The sequence below is a fragment of the Lissotriton helveticus genome, chromosome 2_1 (genome assembly GCF_964261635.1).
Source record: "Lissotriton helveticus chromosome 2_1, aLisHel1.1, whole genome shotgun sequence".
NCBI classification, from domain to species: Eukaryota; Metazoa; Chordata; class Amphibia; order Caudata; family Salamandridae; genus Lissotriton; species Lissotriton helveticus.
The window spans coordinates 668728196-668747608 of NC_136059.1; the positions used below are offsets into that span (position 1 = coordinate 668728196).

General features: G+C 42.4%; 1 protein-coding gene across 1 annotated transcript in view; it reads left to right on the forward strand.

Annotated features, from left to right (window-relative positions):
* ADGRV1 (adhesion G protein-coupled receptor V1) overlaps positions 1-19413 on the forward strand; it is a 2034994-nt gene that overhangs the window by 371403 nt on the left and 1644178 nt on the right. Inside the window, exon 21 of the mRNA XM_078677778.1 lies at positions 3546-3919. Coding sequence (XP_078533904.1) covers positions 3546-3919 — 374 coding nt within the window. The remainder of the gene's footprint in view (positions 1-3545; positions 3920-19413) is intronic.

A 19413-nucleotide genomic window follows, 5' to 3' on the forward strand; every position in this document is an offset into this window, starting at 1 on the left:
TCCTGCTAGGTTTTACCTGGTCCTAGGTGCCGCAATAGAATGCCTAAAAATGACTTAACACACATGGAGGGATTCCAAGTGCCCTTAGCTTTTTCCACGAGAAGGAATGATCCACAATGTCTGCAGTTTTCATGAAGTGGCTGTTTTCTTCTTCACTGCTGACATGCCTCAGATCCTAAGGACCAGCATAGTGTGTGCTTTTAAGTACCCTGCTCTAAAGCTAAAATAGTTTGTGACAAGATTTTGTACCTCCTTAGCTAAATGAGCAGCGGGGTGACACATTTCTACCAATTGAGTACTATATATATCTTCCCATTTGCACTAACAAGAGTGAAAAGCAACTCTGGTCATCACTTATCAAACATATTTAGAAAATCACTCCAAATAGATTATGGGGTGCAAGTTCTTGAGGTCTGTAACTCGCAGATTTCCCCATACAAGATCCTGGGACTAGGGTCTATCATTAATTAGCCAGCATTATTGATTGTTTGTACCTCATCAGTAACTCCACCTGATTGCTCTGTGGCCTATTCTCAATAGATATATTGTCTCCCTCTTTCATTGCGATGAAATTAATGGAAAAAAAACTCTTTAAACTCTTTAAACTCATACCCCATGTGCCCTCTCCCTGCAATAATATCAGTCACACTGCCACTATCTTTTGAGCTCCCCCTCGCTTCGGTCTGTGCCTGAACTATTTAATTTGTCTCTCTCCCTCTCTTCTCACCACTGTACAAACCCTGTCATCTCCTCCTGAATCCTAAGTGTCCCCCACAACACAATGTGCCTGCCCCCCCAACCCCTCCTCACTCCTGACCCTTATTTGCAAGCACCCCCACAGAGAGCTTTTTTCGCTAGTGGGTGGGATCACCTCCCTCTACTGGGCAAGGGAGGGTGAAGGGCATTGTCATTCATTCGGATGGGAGAATCTCAGCATGCTCTCAGCATGCCAAGAATGGATTTTATCAGCCATAACTGTCTTTATTGCTTGAAAGGAGATCTCATTCAGAATAAGATATCCACCCAAATGGATATTATTTTGTTGGTCGTGGTCTCACTCCCTCAAAGGTGGTAACACTTGCAGGAGAGTGGCTTCACTCATTGTCTCTAAATCAAAGGAGGTCTACTTTGTTGAAAGGGGAACACAGCCAAATGTCTCCCCCCCTGTTATTTGACACTCCTCCGTATTGAAATATAAGTGTGCTCTAAATGTCAGGATTGTGGTGCAGTACCTGAACCATCAGGGTCTCAGTTCGGCGACAGAAGGGGCAGTGCGTGTAAGAACTAAGGTGCCTCAACGGAGGTGTGTCTGTGCCCTGAAGATAGGGTGACAGAGGGATACTAGACTGAGGCAGCGGGACTATGCCCAAGGGCTCACATGATATGAGGTGCATTGGTGGAGCTCTGTGAGGGGCTTTTCTCTTTGAAAGACATCTGTGCTAAATTTATTATCATCCACACTCTGCAATATCAGTTTTCACTTTTCCTGTGCTGTATCTTCTGATGCCCCTAGGCATTGTGGGTGCTGTATAAAATCACAGCAGTAAACAAAGTGCCCAGGGCTTGAAGGGCAGAAGCCGCTGCCGGAGTGGCTGAAGGTGCACAGGTAGGTGGTCGGGTCACAACAGTGACATTGAAGGGGATGCTCCAGATACAGGTTTGCTTTCTGTGACAGAGCTGCAATTGGTCTACAAGCTTGGTTTATCAGGACGTAGAAAGCACATTTTGTGCCTTCCCAGAACATCTTTACAGCTATAAACAGTGCATATTCGTTTTAGTGGCTCAAACGGCTCCTGGGAAGATGCAGGAGCGGCCACAAGACTGGTTTAATAGTATTGTTCAGTTGCACGTAATGTCTTCGTGGTCCTATATAAGATGATAAAAATACTTATAACACTTTTTTATTATAACCTCTAACATGCCGTACAGCAGCCACACTGCTCTACAACATAGTTTAAAGACATTGGGGAAGCAAATAGCTCTAGCTAAACACTTATAAGGTCCCAAAGGCGAGACCTATTAGCATTGCAATGCTTGTTATCATCTGTAACTCAAAGGTGGTCATCCATGAGGGAGTTGCCTTTTCAGTGCAGTTCACCACTACAGTGGGCCTGACCTACTCTAGAAGTCGGTAAGCTATCGCTCGGAGATATCAAAATATTATACACTCACTCGTTGTAATATAGCAGTATATTAAGCAAGGTATGAAGCTGAGGTGTACCATGCACCGTAGATACACCATTTAAACAAATTCAGCCATTTCTGTACAGACAGCTTGTGGATACAGTCCCAAGTCATTTAAAATAAAAAAGAAATGTTACTTCACTATTAACTTTGTTCCTGAGTTTGTTTATGAAGCACAGTGGCAAAAAATTGTCCTGCATACTGTATGACAAGCTCAAATCTATATCTAGATCTACCTAACTTGTTTGTATTACCTTTCATAGATTGCCACTTCTGTATCTAACTCAATTAAATGCTTTAATGAGATCCATAATTTAGCGGAGGCTTTTTCTTAACATCTTCTTAGACACAGCTCTCAAGTCTCCCCTACTAATAAGGCGCGGTAGTAACTCCTTGCGCTTACATAAATAAAAACATTTTCTGTTTAAGTGGGTGCAAAATTTGCATAATTAACTTTAGTGTCATTATATGAAACTATGGCAAAATTATGAGTAGTTCATCAAAATGACTATCCATCATTTTCATACTATATTTTAATGCAAAATGCATGCTCGAGAACACCACTAACAACAGCCAGTCAATTTATGTTGTACCCATACCTTCATGGTAAATTTTGACCGGAAATTGCACCATTCCCGGTAAAAAGTTTTACTGCAAATTGTCCATAATTATGTGAAGTGGGGTCATGGCATAATCTCGCGAATTTCGTATAGCAACCGAGATGCGAAATTCTTAAACAGATTACGCCAGTGTAATTTCAATTACTGGCTCTGTTTCATCACGTTTAACTTTATACAGTTCACAACTCAGCTGAAGAAAAGTATTGTTATGCAATAACTCTAGATGTCCTTTGAGCAGGAAAAAATCAAATGAAACATTTTCTAATCTAGTTTATGTGAGCTACGGGATTTTGGTGACGTACAAGTGGCCAGTAAAAATCCCCGTTTTTGCCTCCTATGGATTTACTAATACTGTAAGTCTCAGTAATTTCGAAACAGGGGGAACTGAACTATCTGGTATTATGAGTTTTGGGGTGTTGGCATGCAAAAATCAGCCTTACAGTGCTAATTTCACATGTTTACCACCAATATTCACACGTAGACTACGCTTGCTTGAAGTAGCTGAAATCTCTGGGTGGAATAACATTGAGCAGCAGTGCTCCCACTGAACTCATCATTCTGACCTACTGAGCCCATCCGAATTAACGGGCCACTCAAAATGACTGCTTTAGAGTTTACTGGTTGTCTTTTTCATTGCAAGACCAATACATTTGTCATATATGCTATATAAACAGTGCATAGTTGTAACAGTTATAGATGTCTAAGTAAAATGTTGGATGTCCATTCTGCCTTTCATTTCAGGTCCTGGGACAGTGAGAGTTGGTGCGGGTGTTAATGGTGGTAGCAGGTATACTGGACTGATGCAAGACGTGAGACTTTATCAGCGCAAATTGACTGTAGAGGAGATCAGAGAACTTCATGTCGCTCCACCAAAAAGTGACCTGCATCCCGTCTCTGGGTACTTGGAATACCGCCAGGGAGAAACTACAAAGTCATTTATAGTTTCTGCAAAAGACGACCAGGAAGCAGAAGGTGACGAGCTATTTGTCCTCAAATTGATATCTGTGTATGGTGGAGCTCGCATTCCAGAAGAGAACACAACCGCAACATTACTGATACAAAAAAGTGACAACGCCAATGGGCTGTTTGGCTTTACAGGGTTGTGTATCCCTGAGGTGAGATATTTCTTTTATAGAAACGCAACACTCTTCAAAGTTAGCAGAAACACAAAGTGTCACCCAACCATAGGTGTTCTATTTCACAAAATTTAAAATTAATGATACAGTAAGTTAACATACCTATAATATATGTTCATTTTTCTCTCTGATCGTAAGGTTCTCGCCATTAATTGATATCTGAATCCCCACTGCTAATAGGACAACATAGCAAATTGTCCCATTAAATTAAACATCAACAACTCCTAGGGGCTTGATTCACAAAGGGCAATGCCGAAAAGTCAGAAATATAGACTTGTAGACTTACACCTACTATTTGCATACATTGGCAACTGTGGAAAATTACCAGGAGTATTTCTTGGACCGAGTGACTGTCGCGGGTTCCCAGAATAACTCATATACGGCCACTTTTAGTGAAAACTACACCAGGACGGCATCCCAGAGAAAAAAGTTGATGTTGACACCGTGAGAAAAATGAATACAATGTACATACAGAGTTGGCACATTAAATATAAATAGGATTAAAGTGTTTCATGCTTCGGTGACATAATATAACAATTTGTGATTAACAAGGTACAGTGCAATAAAATGGGACATGGACTTTATACATAATTTACAACTTGATTAAAACGTAATTTAAGATAATGCACCATGTAAATAGGTTACAATTAAGAAGCATGTAATCTAATTCAATATGGATACATACATATATACACGAGGCACAGGGCAGATAAAAGGATGCACATTCAGAGTGTTAACGATGGGGCATGATGAAAGCAGAAATACATTAGGATGTCAGAAACATGGGGACACTGGGGCAAGATGGCGGCCGTGAGGACGGCCGAATGAGCTGCTCTCCTCCTTTTCTCCACCGCTGACCTAGTTGTATGGCTATGAAGGACCTTTTCGTCTGTGTTTCTCGTATTGAAAGGAACTGAGTATTCACTAACACTGGCCTGACTGTCCTGACTTGCTTACCTGGATGATCTGGCGCCTACAGTCCTGGTTGTGGGGCACTCCGCTCCCCTGCTTTCTGGCATCCAGGTACCGATGCAACTGTGTATTCACTTCGTCAGCTGTTCCTCCGGCTGCTCGGACGCTGTCACCTACACCTGTGATCATGCCGCCAAAAGTTTCCAGTAAAGGAAGTAGGGGCCGCGGCTCAACAATCATAGCCACAGGAATCCAGACAAAGACCCCCGTAATCTGCTCCGGTACTGAGATTCGGAAGGTTAATCCCCCTCAAGCAGCCTCTGCTTCAGCGACGGAGACCATGAAAAACCCTGCCACCGGTCGGGTAAAACAGACGGTACCAGCGCTGTTTAAAGCGCAATCATCAAAAACAAAGCCATTGTCTAGCGCTCCTGCCGGGGTCAGAGGTTCCAGCTCCGGCTCCGGTTCTTCAAAATCCCCTGTCTCCATCTTGGGCCCCAATGCTGAGGTGTCGATCGCCTGTGGCAGTATTGAATCTCCCTCTGTGCTCACTCTTCAGTCGGTAAACGATTCTTCTTCTCAGGGTGAGGAGTTCACAGTCTCAGCCTCTGAATTAGCTCAAGACTTCGGTCACGCTGTGTCCGCGTCCCAGGTTAGTTCTGATACTGACATTGCCATCATCCAGCAGAAGGGATGCATGCTGGTTAATGAAGTCCCTTTTACAGACACACAGGTGCTGGAGACCTCGGGACCCCGGCGACACTTAAGGCAGGAGCTTTGAGTGTCCCAAAGGAAGATTTGGATCCAAATAGAGAGGATGACACCACAGATAAAAAAAATTCTTTATCATATGTCTCTAATTCATCAGAAGAAGAAGTAGATATACAGGACAAGGATTGGGCAGGGGATGGTAGTGACACCAGCAGCTTTCACTGGGAGGGCGATGCGGATCATTCTCAGTTGAGCCCAAAGACAGTCAAAAAATAAGAACAATTTCGGTATACCCCACTATGACTGAGGAGGCCGCTGGAGTGATGTTTTAGGATTATTCTTGCTCACCAGGTCTAGGGAATAAAAGTAGTACAGTGATTGGAGTAGTGCCTAGCAGTACAGTTACAGCGATTACTTGCCCCGAAGAAATCACGCTATCAACTTTTTATCAAGTGATGATGGCTCACAGGGAGGAGTCAAGGGCGGAAAGCTCCCCTACACAAGGGGCCTGTAGGAAACTTCAAAATTCCATCCGCAGGATTGCTAAAACTTGTTCGGATTTTTCTTCAAGGATAACAGAGGCAGAAACTAGGATCTCTCAATTTGAAGACGATTTGGCCATGCAGAAATCTAAGGTGGAAACTATACAGTCGAGTAAAGATGATACTCTGTTCAAACTGACTGACCTAGAAAACCGGGCTAGACGTAACAACTTTTTGGGTATCCCGGAGGGCCAAGAAAGCACCAATGTCCGCCAATTTGTGATTGACCTCTTTGAGGAAGCCTTCCCTGATCTCCCTCAATGGGATTGGAAGACCCAAATTCAGAGGGCACATCGCTTCCCGTTTAATCAGCGCAATGCAGGTGGTCAGTCCGACGCTCGCCCTCGTGCAATCTTGATTTCCTTGAATAACTTCTTGGCCTGGGAATCTCTGTAAGATCTGGCCAGGCCTGATTGTAAAATACCCGGGAAGGGTTGTAGCCTCTTTGTGCACCCTGACATTTGCCAAAAGACCATTGAACTGCACTGGCATCTAAGGCAATTGATCCCGAAATTTCAAGCGAAGGGTGCTCAGGTTTTTCTTTTGAATCCCTCTTAATTAAAGGTGATCTATGAGAGTCAATCTCACTTTTTTCAATCAGAGATTCAGGCCAAAGAGTATCTACTCTCCATGAAGACAGGACAAAATCCCTGATCTCTTTTTTAGTACTATCTATGGATTGTAGAGCTGTTTTGCCACCCTGAAATTGGATTGACTTTGGTGTTCCTTACAGATGGGACAATCAACCCTTTGGTCTGGTGGTGGGGTATTTGGTTCCTTCTTTCCCTTTTTTGCCTTTTGCAACTTTTTCCTTTTATTCTTATGCTTTATATAGTGGTCCTTTATTGCTCCTATTAGTTAATTTATTAGCTTATTTAGCATGCAGTAGTGAGAGAATGGGGTCTGTAGCTCAGCATCACCAGGGACCGATGGTCCCCATGCCTTTGATGTGGGAGGTGGGGAGGGGGGTCAGGGAAGGGAAGGGGGTGAGGTCGGGGGGTCAAGGGGTTGGTTGGGGGTGGGGGCACAAACAGCTTTCGCACTAAATTGTTATGGCAAACAATACAACATTTTCTTAAAGTATTATGTGTTCAACTTCATTTTAGGCATTACACTGGCTAGAAATAGAGGCTTGATGGGTATGGGTCTCACTGGGTTGTCTTGGACCAAAGATGATGGGTAGACATAATCTGATCCGGATGTGTTTTTTAAACTGCTGTGGCTTAAACAATAGGAAAAAAGGGGGATTTTGGCTAAACTTATTAGGCATTTAGATATTGATGTACTATGTCTCCAGGAGACTCATGTGTCTTGGAACAATCATGCCTGGCTGTCAGAGGTGGGTCTTGATCTTATTGCTTGTTCGCGGCAAACTACAACTACTAGGGGTGTAGCTATAATGGCCAGGTGAGGTATCTATGTCACTAAGCAAGTGAAGGTGGATCATTTTGGTTGATGGGCGATCGCTGACATAGTAGTTAGGGAATCATCAAACACCGTCTGCTCTCTGTACAGTTATAGTTTCTTGAGTGTCGAACTTGCTTTCTGGCCCTCTCTCAAAGTTTTGTGTGGGGACTTCAATATTCATTTGAGTTCTAATATTGATCTGTATAGTGATACTCCTTATCTTGGGAGAAAGAGCAAGACGTTTAAAGCAATTCATGGGCTTAGTTATGAACATGTTCTCGTTGATGTCTGGCAGAGATTGCGATCGACTAAATCTGGTTACATGTTTTTTGGCTCCCAACAGCAAATTTGTATGCCTAGATTATTTTCCTATTTACAATTCGATCCTTGAAGGTGCTATCTCCGAGCTACACCCCAGAAAATTCTCAGATCATAATCCATTAATCTTGCAACTACCCTACAGTAGCCCAAGACCAGCTGGGTCAACTTGGACATTTGAGCGTAAATTACTGTTTGACCAAGCGTATTGTAGTCATATGACAAACTGGATAACTGATTTTTTTCAGATAAACAAGGACACAGCCCCCGAGCTAACCATCTGGGATACCTTTAAGGAAGCGGTAAGGGGGGAGACTCTCAGCTTCTCTCTGTATCACCAGAAGGTGATTAAAGAGAGGGTTAATGGCTGGATTAACCATCTCCAAGAAGCAGAATAAGAACTTATCCAAGTTATTGATGACCTGGGAAAAAGGGAGGAGTGTCAATGGCAGATAGCAATCCGGAGAAACAAAATACACAATATTTTTGGGAAGAGCTTGCTGCTAAGTTCATCCAATATAAAACCGATATTTACGAGTATGGGGAAAACACTGGCAGATTGCTGACCGAAAGATTACAATATAAGGGGGTGATAAATCAAATCTGTCGTATAAAATGATAAAAATGGGCAGACGCAGGATCAACCGGATCAGTGCTTGGGGTGTTACAAGAGTTCTATGAGACACTGTATTCTCCAGAGGAGGACACTGAAGCTGTCTCAGGCGAGGGACTTCTAGGTGACTACATAACAGCAAAGGTCCCGCTGGAGCAGTTGGGCGTGCTCTCCTCTCCGAAATCTAGGGAAGAGATGGAACTAGCAATAACCTCACTGGCAGCGGGGAAGGCGGCTGGTCCAGACTCACTGCCCCTTGAATTCTATCGGACTTTTAGGAATACTCTATACGGGGAGCTTGAATCCCTGTTTTTACGTGCACAGAAAGGCCAGACTCCTGAATCATGGCACAAGAGCACCATTGTAGTCTTTAAGAAGAAGGGCAAACCAGAGCTTAGTCCTTCGTCCTATCGCCCGATTTCCCTAATTTGTGCTGACAGGAAAATGTATTCCAAAATCATTGCATCTAGGCTGGGAAAGGTTATTGCCCCCCTGGTTTCTACTCGCAAGCATGGTTTTATACCCGGTCAGGACACTTCAGATTATACCAGGCAGGCAATAGCTTTATTCGACTGGGCTCAAGTTTGCAAACAACCTTTGGAAATGATCCTGTTGGACGCCGAAAAGGCGTTCGACAGGGTCTCTTGGGGCTTTCTGTGGCAACTGCTAAGATTTAAGGGATTCCCACAGGAATGTATTACAGCCATACAAGCTCTATACATCTCTCCAAAGGCTTCCGTTCGTATTTCAGGACAAGAGTCGTGCCCCCTTTCTATTAGTAGAGGAACTCATCAAGGGTGCCCCTGCTCCCCGCTTTTATTTTCAATCTACGTTGACCCCTTTATGAGCAAACTGGATAGCAATCCAAGGATTCAAGGGTCTATTGTTAAGGACATGGCCTATAAAATATTTGCTTATGCCGATGATGTCACTATTTTTACGAAGGATGCTTGCTCTACTCTCTCGGCAGTTTATGACTCAGCAAAACTTTTTGGTGCAGTTTCTGGTTATCGTCTTAATGCTGATAACACCCAAATTATACATACAGATTTTTTTTAACCGGTAGGGCTTCCCATAGCCTCAGTCGCCATTTATCTGGGGGTTAAGATTACCTCAGCAGTAGAGAAGATACCAGAAATTAACATCTTGCCAATTATTAAAGAGGCAAATCAGACATTAGAGAGATTAGACCTTCTGGACCTTTCACTCCATGGCCGTTCTAATGTCATCAAAATGTCAATATTTCCAAAATTTCTATACCTATTCAGGACATTTCTATCGAATTTCCAGCACAGTGTATCTCCAGCGCAGAAAGGGCCTGCTCGAGGATTTTGTGGGGGTACCACAAAGCCAGAAAGGCATCAAAGTGGTTAATACTACCTAGATTAAGAGGAGGTTGGGGTCTACCCTCTTTAATGTTATACCACTGGCTGCACTGCTTCAACATATGGGAGTTTTAGTTTCAGGGGGAAGCTCAGTAGTCCCGCAGTTTGCTTGACCTACAATCTATGAGACATTATTTGGTGAAGATGCCTGTAATTGTCCAGTAAGCACCATTGAACCAAGTTACTATAAGAAAGCGAAATTTAAAACTATTCAATCGGTTTATTCTGTCTGGAGGAAAATTTGGCGCCGATTTGGCTTATCAACTATTAATGCCCTTTGTTGTCTTATGGTCTTTTGCCCCCAATTTTCCAGGACCCAATTACCTTTGGCTGGGGCCGTTTAGGTATTAAAGTACTTGGGAATTTTTTCTCTGAGGGCCAATTTCTCTCCTTTTCCGATCTTCAAGATAAATGTGGACTTCGCACTAGACACTTTTTTAAATATTTAAGATTAGGAGCTACCTGTTAAAACCCACATCAGCAGGATTAGATAAGTTTCAGAAAATACCTTTAGTGGGGATCATGAAGAAAAGATCAAGGATTGGGTTAATATATCAAACACTCATTTCCGATCTGCCTGATGACCTAATCATTCAAAATGGCAAGTGGAACAGGAAATTTGGTCAAGAAGGCACCGACTTGTCAGTCTCTCTGAAGCTGGCCAGTCAGATATTAATCACTGGTAGTTTGAGGGCTCAACATTACATGGCAGCCTTTGATTTATATTACACTCCTGGGAAAATGTCTAAATGGTCTAATTACCGTGGGTAACTTGTGTAGTAGATGTGGAACCGTGGCTGCTGACACAATACACATGTTTTTTCCTGCTCTATGCTGGCCAAATATATTCAAGATATTGAAACTTTTCTTGCTCAGATTACTGGTAAAGCCCTGATGTTAACACCTAGCCTAGTGATCTTGGGGGTGGATCAGTCACAAAACCTGTCAGGGCGCAGTAAAACCAAAAAAGGCTTTTTGTTCATAGGTATGTCTATTTTTAGATCGGGTATTACTTCTCAATGGATCAGCCCTGACTCCCCTACCTTTATAAATTGGAGGTCTCGGCTGTTGGCAATATACAACATGGAAATAGCAGTATATAGGTTAAAAGGGCGTAGAAGACCAGAACTGGGCCGTAAAATCTGGGCCCCTTTCACGGATTGGATTGGATAGGCTTAATATTTGACCTATATGCCTTTCTGTCTTTTTTTTCTCTCTGTTCTTCCACCATTAATGAGATATTGACTCATCCCGCCCTGTAGATTCCTCGTCCTATCTGGTTTTCTTTTTTCTTTTTTTTCTCTCTTTTCTCCTGTGCTATGCCTGACTTAACTTGGTTATCATTATAATGCTTTGTTTTGCCATAACTTATGTCTGTAAAATGCACCGACAAAGTAAATTTAAAAAAAAGAAAAAAAGAATGTCAGAAACATTTACTTTGGAAGTGGTGCTTGCAAAATATTAACATTTTAATATCAGCCTGTAGTTATATCAATTCTACAATATTGACTACCAGTTTATGGTCAAGGTAGGTAATCTGGAATTAAGAACAGTACATCTATACTTCCCTATATATTCTTGCCTTGTTGAATTTCTCATAGTCGATACTATGGAGTTGATTTATGAGCATGTCGATGTTTGTGACCTTGATACTGTGACTTGGAATCATGGTTTAAGTTCTCTCTTGAAAGTTAATGAGTTCTTAGACCCGAAGTTGGGGACAGAGAGCTCCATAAACACCCATAGAAAGATTCTGTCAGTATGTGTTTTTAAAACTGAGTTTCTAACAGAAATGTCTCAGAGCTCATTAAAATACAGGGTCATCATTGGAATATTAAAGTCTTGCTTTTAAATGGGCTAAGTGAGTTTTCTGGATTTCTTTGGGAGGTGCATTTCATAATGCAATCTGAACAATACTAATGATTGAACAACTGTTTTGAATTATTGCTTGAAAATGTTAGGTTGATTGTCTGTTTAAACACACGGAAAGCGTTTTGTGGCTTTTTATTAGCGGAGCAAGTTTGGATTTTGTTTAATGTAGATCTGATCATAAAAATATGGCTATTGTATACTTCCCTTTCAGCTCAGAGGTTAAGAAACCTGGATATTAATGGAATATCACCATTTGCTTAGAATCAGATTAAGCGGTGAAAGGAGTTGATAACAAAGCAGGAAATTGTGTTTTCTTTAAAAAGGAAGTGGCGACCAGGCAGGTTGATATAGATGTAAATTGAAACTTGTATAGCGGACTACTCACCCTCAAGGGTCTCAAGGCGCTTGTACGAATATCGCTGTGGAACCCATCCTAGCTTTCCCTGTGAGGTGTCCACTCCTGGACACCCCCAAGGTGAAGGCAAGGCATCCTTAGCGTTGTGGGGGCTGTTGTGGAGATTAAGCAAGCTATTGCCCAGAGTTGCAGAGTGGGACTCCATGATTGGAATAGGCACCGAGGCGAGAATTATCAGGTCCGTGGAATTTTTGAGCCCAAGACCCGCCGAGGCGGGGAATTGAACCCTGGTTCCAGGCTAGACCTCTGCATCAGGGTCTGCCGCTCTAACCATTGAGCCACACTTCTCCACTAGATAGAGCTTGTATTTTACTAGAAGGATACTATTTATTTTTGGCACTGAGATTAGAAATAATCATAGAAAGCTTTAATACGCGGATCTAAGTGCCAGAAGACTTCTAATGGAGCACACGGTGAGAAAGACATTTTAAACCCTCTTTCATTTAAATTAAAATGAGAGAAATAATGATCTTATATGCAGGCTAGAATCATTTCTCAAGAGACTTGAGGAGCAACTATTTCAATTAATTTTACAGGATTGGGATCTGATGCAAATCGGGGCAGGTCATGGGTGAGTGGTGGCAAAGACATCATTTGCAATATTAAAATATTTCAAAATAAAGTAAACAATATTCCTAGGAGTCATGTCAGGCTTGTGTGAGGTAACAAAAGAAAGACAGTGACTTTTATAGAGTTAAGGTAAATGAAAGAAGCAGAACAGCAAGGTATTTTCCATGTAGGCTCCCGAGACTTGGGTGAGAAAAGACATATCTTTGTTGACGAGTATTTTGGGGTGGTGGAAAGTGGTGCTATATGGGAGATATAGCTGCAAGTGCATTTTGAGGGACTGCTTTATTTGTCTGTAGCACGGTGGGACTAAAAGCCTCAGTAAGCATATTGACTATGAGCACTCAACCCCTTAGATGTTTTTTATCAGAATATCATTGTCAGGATATTGTCAGACAAAAATGGTGTGTCCTAATTATCGTTTACAAATACATCACCCTATTGGAGTTAATAATAGAAAATCTACACCGAATTAAACAATATTTTTCAATTGATATTTACGAGACAATATTTATGTCAGATGATATTTTTGCATGCAACATTCCATCACACAATCCTCTCACTACATTGGCGAGAAAAATCTTTCTGCACACTGCTACATGAATGTCAACAATTAGACGCTTGACTTGCATACTGTACCACAGTCAGTTCAAGCCCATATTTGGCAAGATTAGTAGTACACTATGGACCACGGCCTGCAATACAGAATCCGTCTATTTGGAGAGCTGTAGCAAAGCACTGTTTCATCTTACTGATGCAGTTTCAGCAGTGGAAATCGTTAAGAATAGGATACAATTATATATGACACAACTTCTATCTTATAAAGAAGAATGGACTTCTTCAATTAGATTTTCAACTGCACTACCCTCACTTACTTATTTATTTGACATGTAAGCACTTGTCACCTAATGGCAACTTTATACCACTATGAGGGAAGAAGAACATAAAGGAATAACAACGTACAGAGAATAAGAAAGCAAGAAAGGAATGATCCTGGAAAGCATAAAGAATTGGTATAAGAAAAAAGTTTGACTTCATTGAGAATCACAACGTAAGAAGAGTAATTGAGTGTAATAAGTGGCGTTGTAGCTGTAGTGTAGCTTAAACAAATCAATGAACAGGAATGTTTTATGGTCTTTCCTGAATTGCCAAGAGTACATTTGATTTCTCTCAGTGACTGGCAGACCATTCCAAAGACGTGGACACATGAACATTAATAATTGACCTCCAAATTTCAGTATTTTGTGCATGTGGTGAATGAGTTGAGAGACTTTGGCAGATCTTAGATTCCTTATTGCAGGTATGGTGAGGTCGCCGGTTGTGGGTTGTTGGCACCAAATCTGTACAAACCTTTGTGTGTGAAGCACAATATCTAAACTCTATCCTGTCTCGTATCTTGCTCTAAAGGAGATTCATCAGGGAAGGTGAGGTGGGTTCAGATTTCCCAAGCAAAAAGTAGATCCTTGCTGCTTGATTTTATATATTTTATAGGTTGTCATTTGTATGAAGGAATATTCCCTTGACGTTGATACAGATGTATAATATATACAGAATTATGCTGCAAGACATCTTAGATGCTTTTGATACAAAGTACAAAATATCTAGCAAACATAATGTCTATGCGTGGGATGAACAAGAGCGGCATATTGTCATATTCACAGATTTAGAGCATAAGTTGTGCCACCGAAAGCCTGGGACCAGCTTCCCACACGAGGCTCCCATTTCTCTTATTCCTTTGCAATTCTCTAGACTTAACTTGTCCTTTCATCTTAAACTAATTTCTCATTTCCCACCCTTTTTCTTTTGTCCATCACTTTGTTTTGAACAACCCTGGTTCACTTTCAAATCTATCTATTCTACCTCTCGCTCACCCCATATTTCCCTTTATGTTGTCTGCAATCTTCCTCCTAACTTCTACTTTTCTTTCCTTCTCTTTCTGCCTCAGCCTTTGCCATTCCTGGTCCTCTCTTCCTGAACAGAATTAATCATTCTCCTTGTAGAAAAGTGCCTCTTTTTGCATGGTTAGCCCCCATTGTTTGCCTGCTGTGATTTCGAACTGTAAGTGCACTGGGTCCCTGCTAACCAGGTGCCCGGTGCTAGGTCTCTTTTTAAAACACTGTACCATGATTGGCAGAAATCCAGCTGTAAGTCCCTAGTAAATGGTACCCCTGGATGTATGACGTTACAACGCAGGCTATTACAACGCCTGCCTTTACAACGTGGTTTTTACATCACAATCCATTACAACGCATAGTGCTTTTGGGTGTTGGATAGTGAATAGTTTAATTTACTATTCCAACTCCAGTCCCCGTGGACACTAGGTAAGGTTATTGGATAGTAAATTAACCTATTCCCTATCCTAGAGCGCCCCCCAGCGCAATGCGTTGTAATGGTTTGCGTTGTAATGACCGCGTTGTAATGGTAGTGCGTTGTAAAAGTTTCGTTGTAAAGGTTGTTTACCGTACCCCTGCTACCTAGGGCATGGGCCCCGAAGAGGGTCCTCTGGGGCTGCAGCACTGGTTCTGCCTCCCAAGGGCCCCTTCACAAAGCTATGGACTATGCCATTGCAGGCTGCGTGTCCTAGTGCATGAAAATCCAAAGAGGTGACATGGCACAAAGTCCTGTGTGCCATGCCACCCATGCACTGCATTAGATATATATGTCACCCCCATTTGCAGGTCTTTAGCCCTAAGGCAGGGCACACTATATCCTATGTGGGGGCATATCAGCGTGCCCCTACAATGTCCAGTCTATTCTCTGAGGTTGTAAGTTAACAGGGAAGGCATAAATAGTACATAGGCTGGATACTTGTCAACACAGGTTTCCTAGCTCCATGATGGTTTAACTGATTTCTAAGATGTTTGGTACAAAATATCTTGTCTCAATAAATCCTCACTAATGCCAGTGTTGGATTTATTAATACATTCACACAGGAGACCCTTTTAGAGGGTCCCCTGAAACCTAACCAAACACTAGTGGGGTCTCTGGCTAGTTTTCACCAGCCGGCCACCACCAGACATGTTTTTGACCACATGGGGTGAGAGGCAGTGCTCTCGGAGGACAAAAACAATAACTGCCCTGGTCAGAAGTGTTTCACACCGCCTCCAGGACAGGATGGCCGTCCTGGGTGGGAAGCTTTAAAGGCAATGCCATCTATGAAATCCAACCCAGGAACCCCCAGATAGTAGGAGAGGCCCCCTTTCCTGCTTCATTTTTGGCAGGAGGAAAGGTGGGAAAATTAATTTGATGAGGAGGAGGGTCCCCCTCTCAGCCTGCACCACCCTCCCGCCCCCCAGGGCAGAGCAGGGCAGGGAAGATAACCCCTCTCCTGAACGTCCACCCACTTTAGATGGTGAAAAAACCTCCAATCAGGGCTAGGATAGTGCCTCTTCCCACATGAAGTGGTCACTAGAGGGTGTAAACACCCTAAGAGTAAGTGGTTCTTTGGTTACTACCTGTCTTCCCTTGTAATGCCCCTAAACTCAGTATTTAGGTGGCTCCTTGAGACCTGAACCTCAGACTCATTGGACCAAAGAGGACCAGGACAAGAGAAGACCTGCTATGCCGTGTTAGAAGCCTTTCCAGCTGCAAGAAGGACTCAAAAATCACTGCTGCTCTGTTGTCCTGAAACCCGTAAGGACTCCAAGAACCCTAGAGCACCTCTGGCCTTTGAGAAATCAAAGAGAAGCTCCCTTGGAGTGATGGTATCATTCCCCTGCACACCGCAGGCACCGATCCCGTGTCGTCCGGTTTGTCGATTTGCTGCTCCTTGACAACCTCGACACAGCACCAAAGCACGAAGAGGTACCAAATCTCTGGACGGTCAGATCTGCCTCTCCATCAAGTTTGGAGGCACCACAATCTACCAGAGCCACGGCGTACAATACCCAAGGTACCGGACTCCCAATAACAAAAACCAAGAAGGAGAGTCCACCCCATGGCTCCCATAGCATCAGAAGCAAGCACCCATCATTGAGACACCTGAGACCCACTTCCTGAGTTGCCCAGCTCTCCCGAGATCGCCTCTCCAAGTTCCCTGCTCCTGACAGCAAGGACCCAAATGATGCACAACACCCGGCCCCACCTTCCCCAGCACCAACTAACCAGCTCTGCTTCCATGGTCCCTAGGCCCTTATGACCTCCAAGCACCAAGGAGACCCACTGGACTTACCCGTAAGTCCACCTGTTCAGTGCATTTTCAAATGTGCCCTTTGTCTTTGCGCACCAGTTTACAAGACCCTCAGCACTTTGCTCCCACCCGATCCGGGATGCTCCCAAAATTCTCCTGGGAGTTTGGACATGGTCCTGACATCAACCTAAAATGAGAAGGTGAACTTCGTGAAACCATTGCCTGATTTTATATGCATTTTTCCTCTTTTCCCCATTGATTTCTATTGTACATAATTGCGCACAAAAGTGATATATTTTCTAAACTTAAAAAATTGTAACTCCCGAAAGTACTTACCTTAGAACTGAGTTCTTGATCTTACAAAATACATAAAAATCAACTTTATTTTTAAAAATTGGTCTCAGATTTATTCTTGAGTGTGTGTCTCATTTATAGTCGCTGTGAGTACAACAAATGCTTAGCATTAACCTCTTCAGTGCTGCGCGAATTTCGCTGCAGTGCTGAAGGGTCATAAATCACATTGACTCATGACGGAAATGTTCCGTCATCAGCACGGGAGCACCGACGCTGATGACGGAACTGTTCCGTCATGAGCATGGAAGGGGTTAACCTATGACAAGCCTAACTTCTCACCCACACTACCTCACTTTTATCTCTGTGTACCATTTGAGGATATTCTGGACTCTCTGCACAGTGTACTTCCTTTTAGTACACTATATAGAGAACCAGTTTCCTAGTCTCCTATATTACATGTTACACTCCGAAACCGACAACAGATCTCTTTTCTTCTCTTTCATTGATCTCCTCTCTGCCTGGGTCATTTGTTTACTTCTTCACATGCGTACCAGCGCTTTTCCCGTTAACCTTTGTCATTGTGTTCTATTGCAGTTTGATTTGTGTTGTGCACATTTCATAAAGAACCATGAAGAAGGAAACAAACAGCTGCATATCTTTGACTTATGCTACCAGATAATTAAGGTGTACAATAATAAGGCTAACCAGACTTAACACACGTGGGGCCAGAGAAACAAAACCCATATTGTACAAGCTGGATATCTACTCATCTCTGGGTATTCCAGCATGACTTTTACGTGGCTCACACATCAACGACAACTGTAGAATTAAATTAACACAAGCCATACCCTTTTTTTACTCCACAGAAAAATATTATTTTCCTATGCCTCCATAAAATATGGTGCTTCTCACTCTTTTTTTACTGTGGAAGGACACCTACTCCTGCCTGTCACACGTGCAATTTTATGAGCGTTTCCTAGAAGGTTTTCTACCTGCAAACTGTTATTAGTAGAAAAATAATGACGGTTTGTGGGTATCCACTCCAACATACACTGCCAACCTTTCCTGGAGTGCCCACATTCCCTATCCTAAGTGCATTTTAAGACAGTAATGTTCCAACCAATCCCAATTCTGGAAATAAGGATTTGGAATTTACTGTCTCAAATGACCTTCATTGCGTGCCTTAAATGGAACATAAATGTACAAAAAAATGTAATTAGAAAATGGTAGCCACGTAGCATGAAGGATTTTTAGAACAATATACAATAGAATCATACAGAATATAAACTGGAGATGTTGGTGGAACTTTTGCCCTAAGCCTTCAGCCTTCTGCCATGCCTATACAAATGGGTCTGATAGTTGTTATAGATAGCATTTAAAATGACAATAGACCATTTTGAGGGGAGCATCATTCATGCTACTGTCTGTAGGTGCATAGATAGTAAAAGTTTATGTTTTATACCTATAGCACCTTCTATTCTACACCCAGCGACAAGGATTGCAGCAAGGGATCTTTAGACTCAACAGGCAAATTTGTGCATTGACATCTTTGTCAGTAAGGTCCACAGGGGACATGGAAAACTGCAGCTAGTGGTGGATCTATCCTTTTTCACCCTTCTCACCTCTCAGCTCCTTTATTTTCCACCTTTCTCATGTCCTCTGAAATCCCCTTTTCTTGAATCATTTCCTCCCATCTCAATGTGCAATAAAAACATTGGTTTGGCTGCCAGTGCTGATTTGGTCAATAAAAGAAATTATCTATTATGAATCTCTGATCTATTCTGAATCTAGTCTAGAGAATTAGGTTGTCTAAGGGTTTTAGATGTACACACAGTGAAGGAAAAGGAGGGGAAAGCAAGTCTGCTATAACATGCTCCCTGTATCACAACACTAAAAATCTAGCAGACTCTATTGAGACCATTTCATTAGATCTCAGGACAAGAAAGAATCCCTTTCTTTAGATAAGATGACCCTCACCCCGATTTTGTGGCATGCTTCATCATCAGGACTTATTTCATCCTGGTAATATCTTTCCAGGGATGGGCTCAACCTCTAAAAGAGAGTTCTTCTTGCTAAATGTAGGGTTTTTAGCAGATAGCAAGGATTACAATTTTCTATAGGAATAACCCGATCCTTTCTATTTTGGGTTCCTGGGTCAAGATACAAAAAAATAAACTGTGTGGATTTTTAGGTGACTCAATTACCCTTACATTCTATTCCTCCCAACATGTTTCAGTCAAGGAAAGGGTCTCAGTATGGTTCCTTAGACATTTTTGGTGTTGTGATAAAGTTTGTATGAATCTGACGA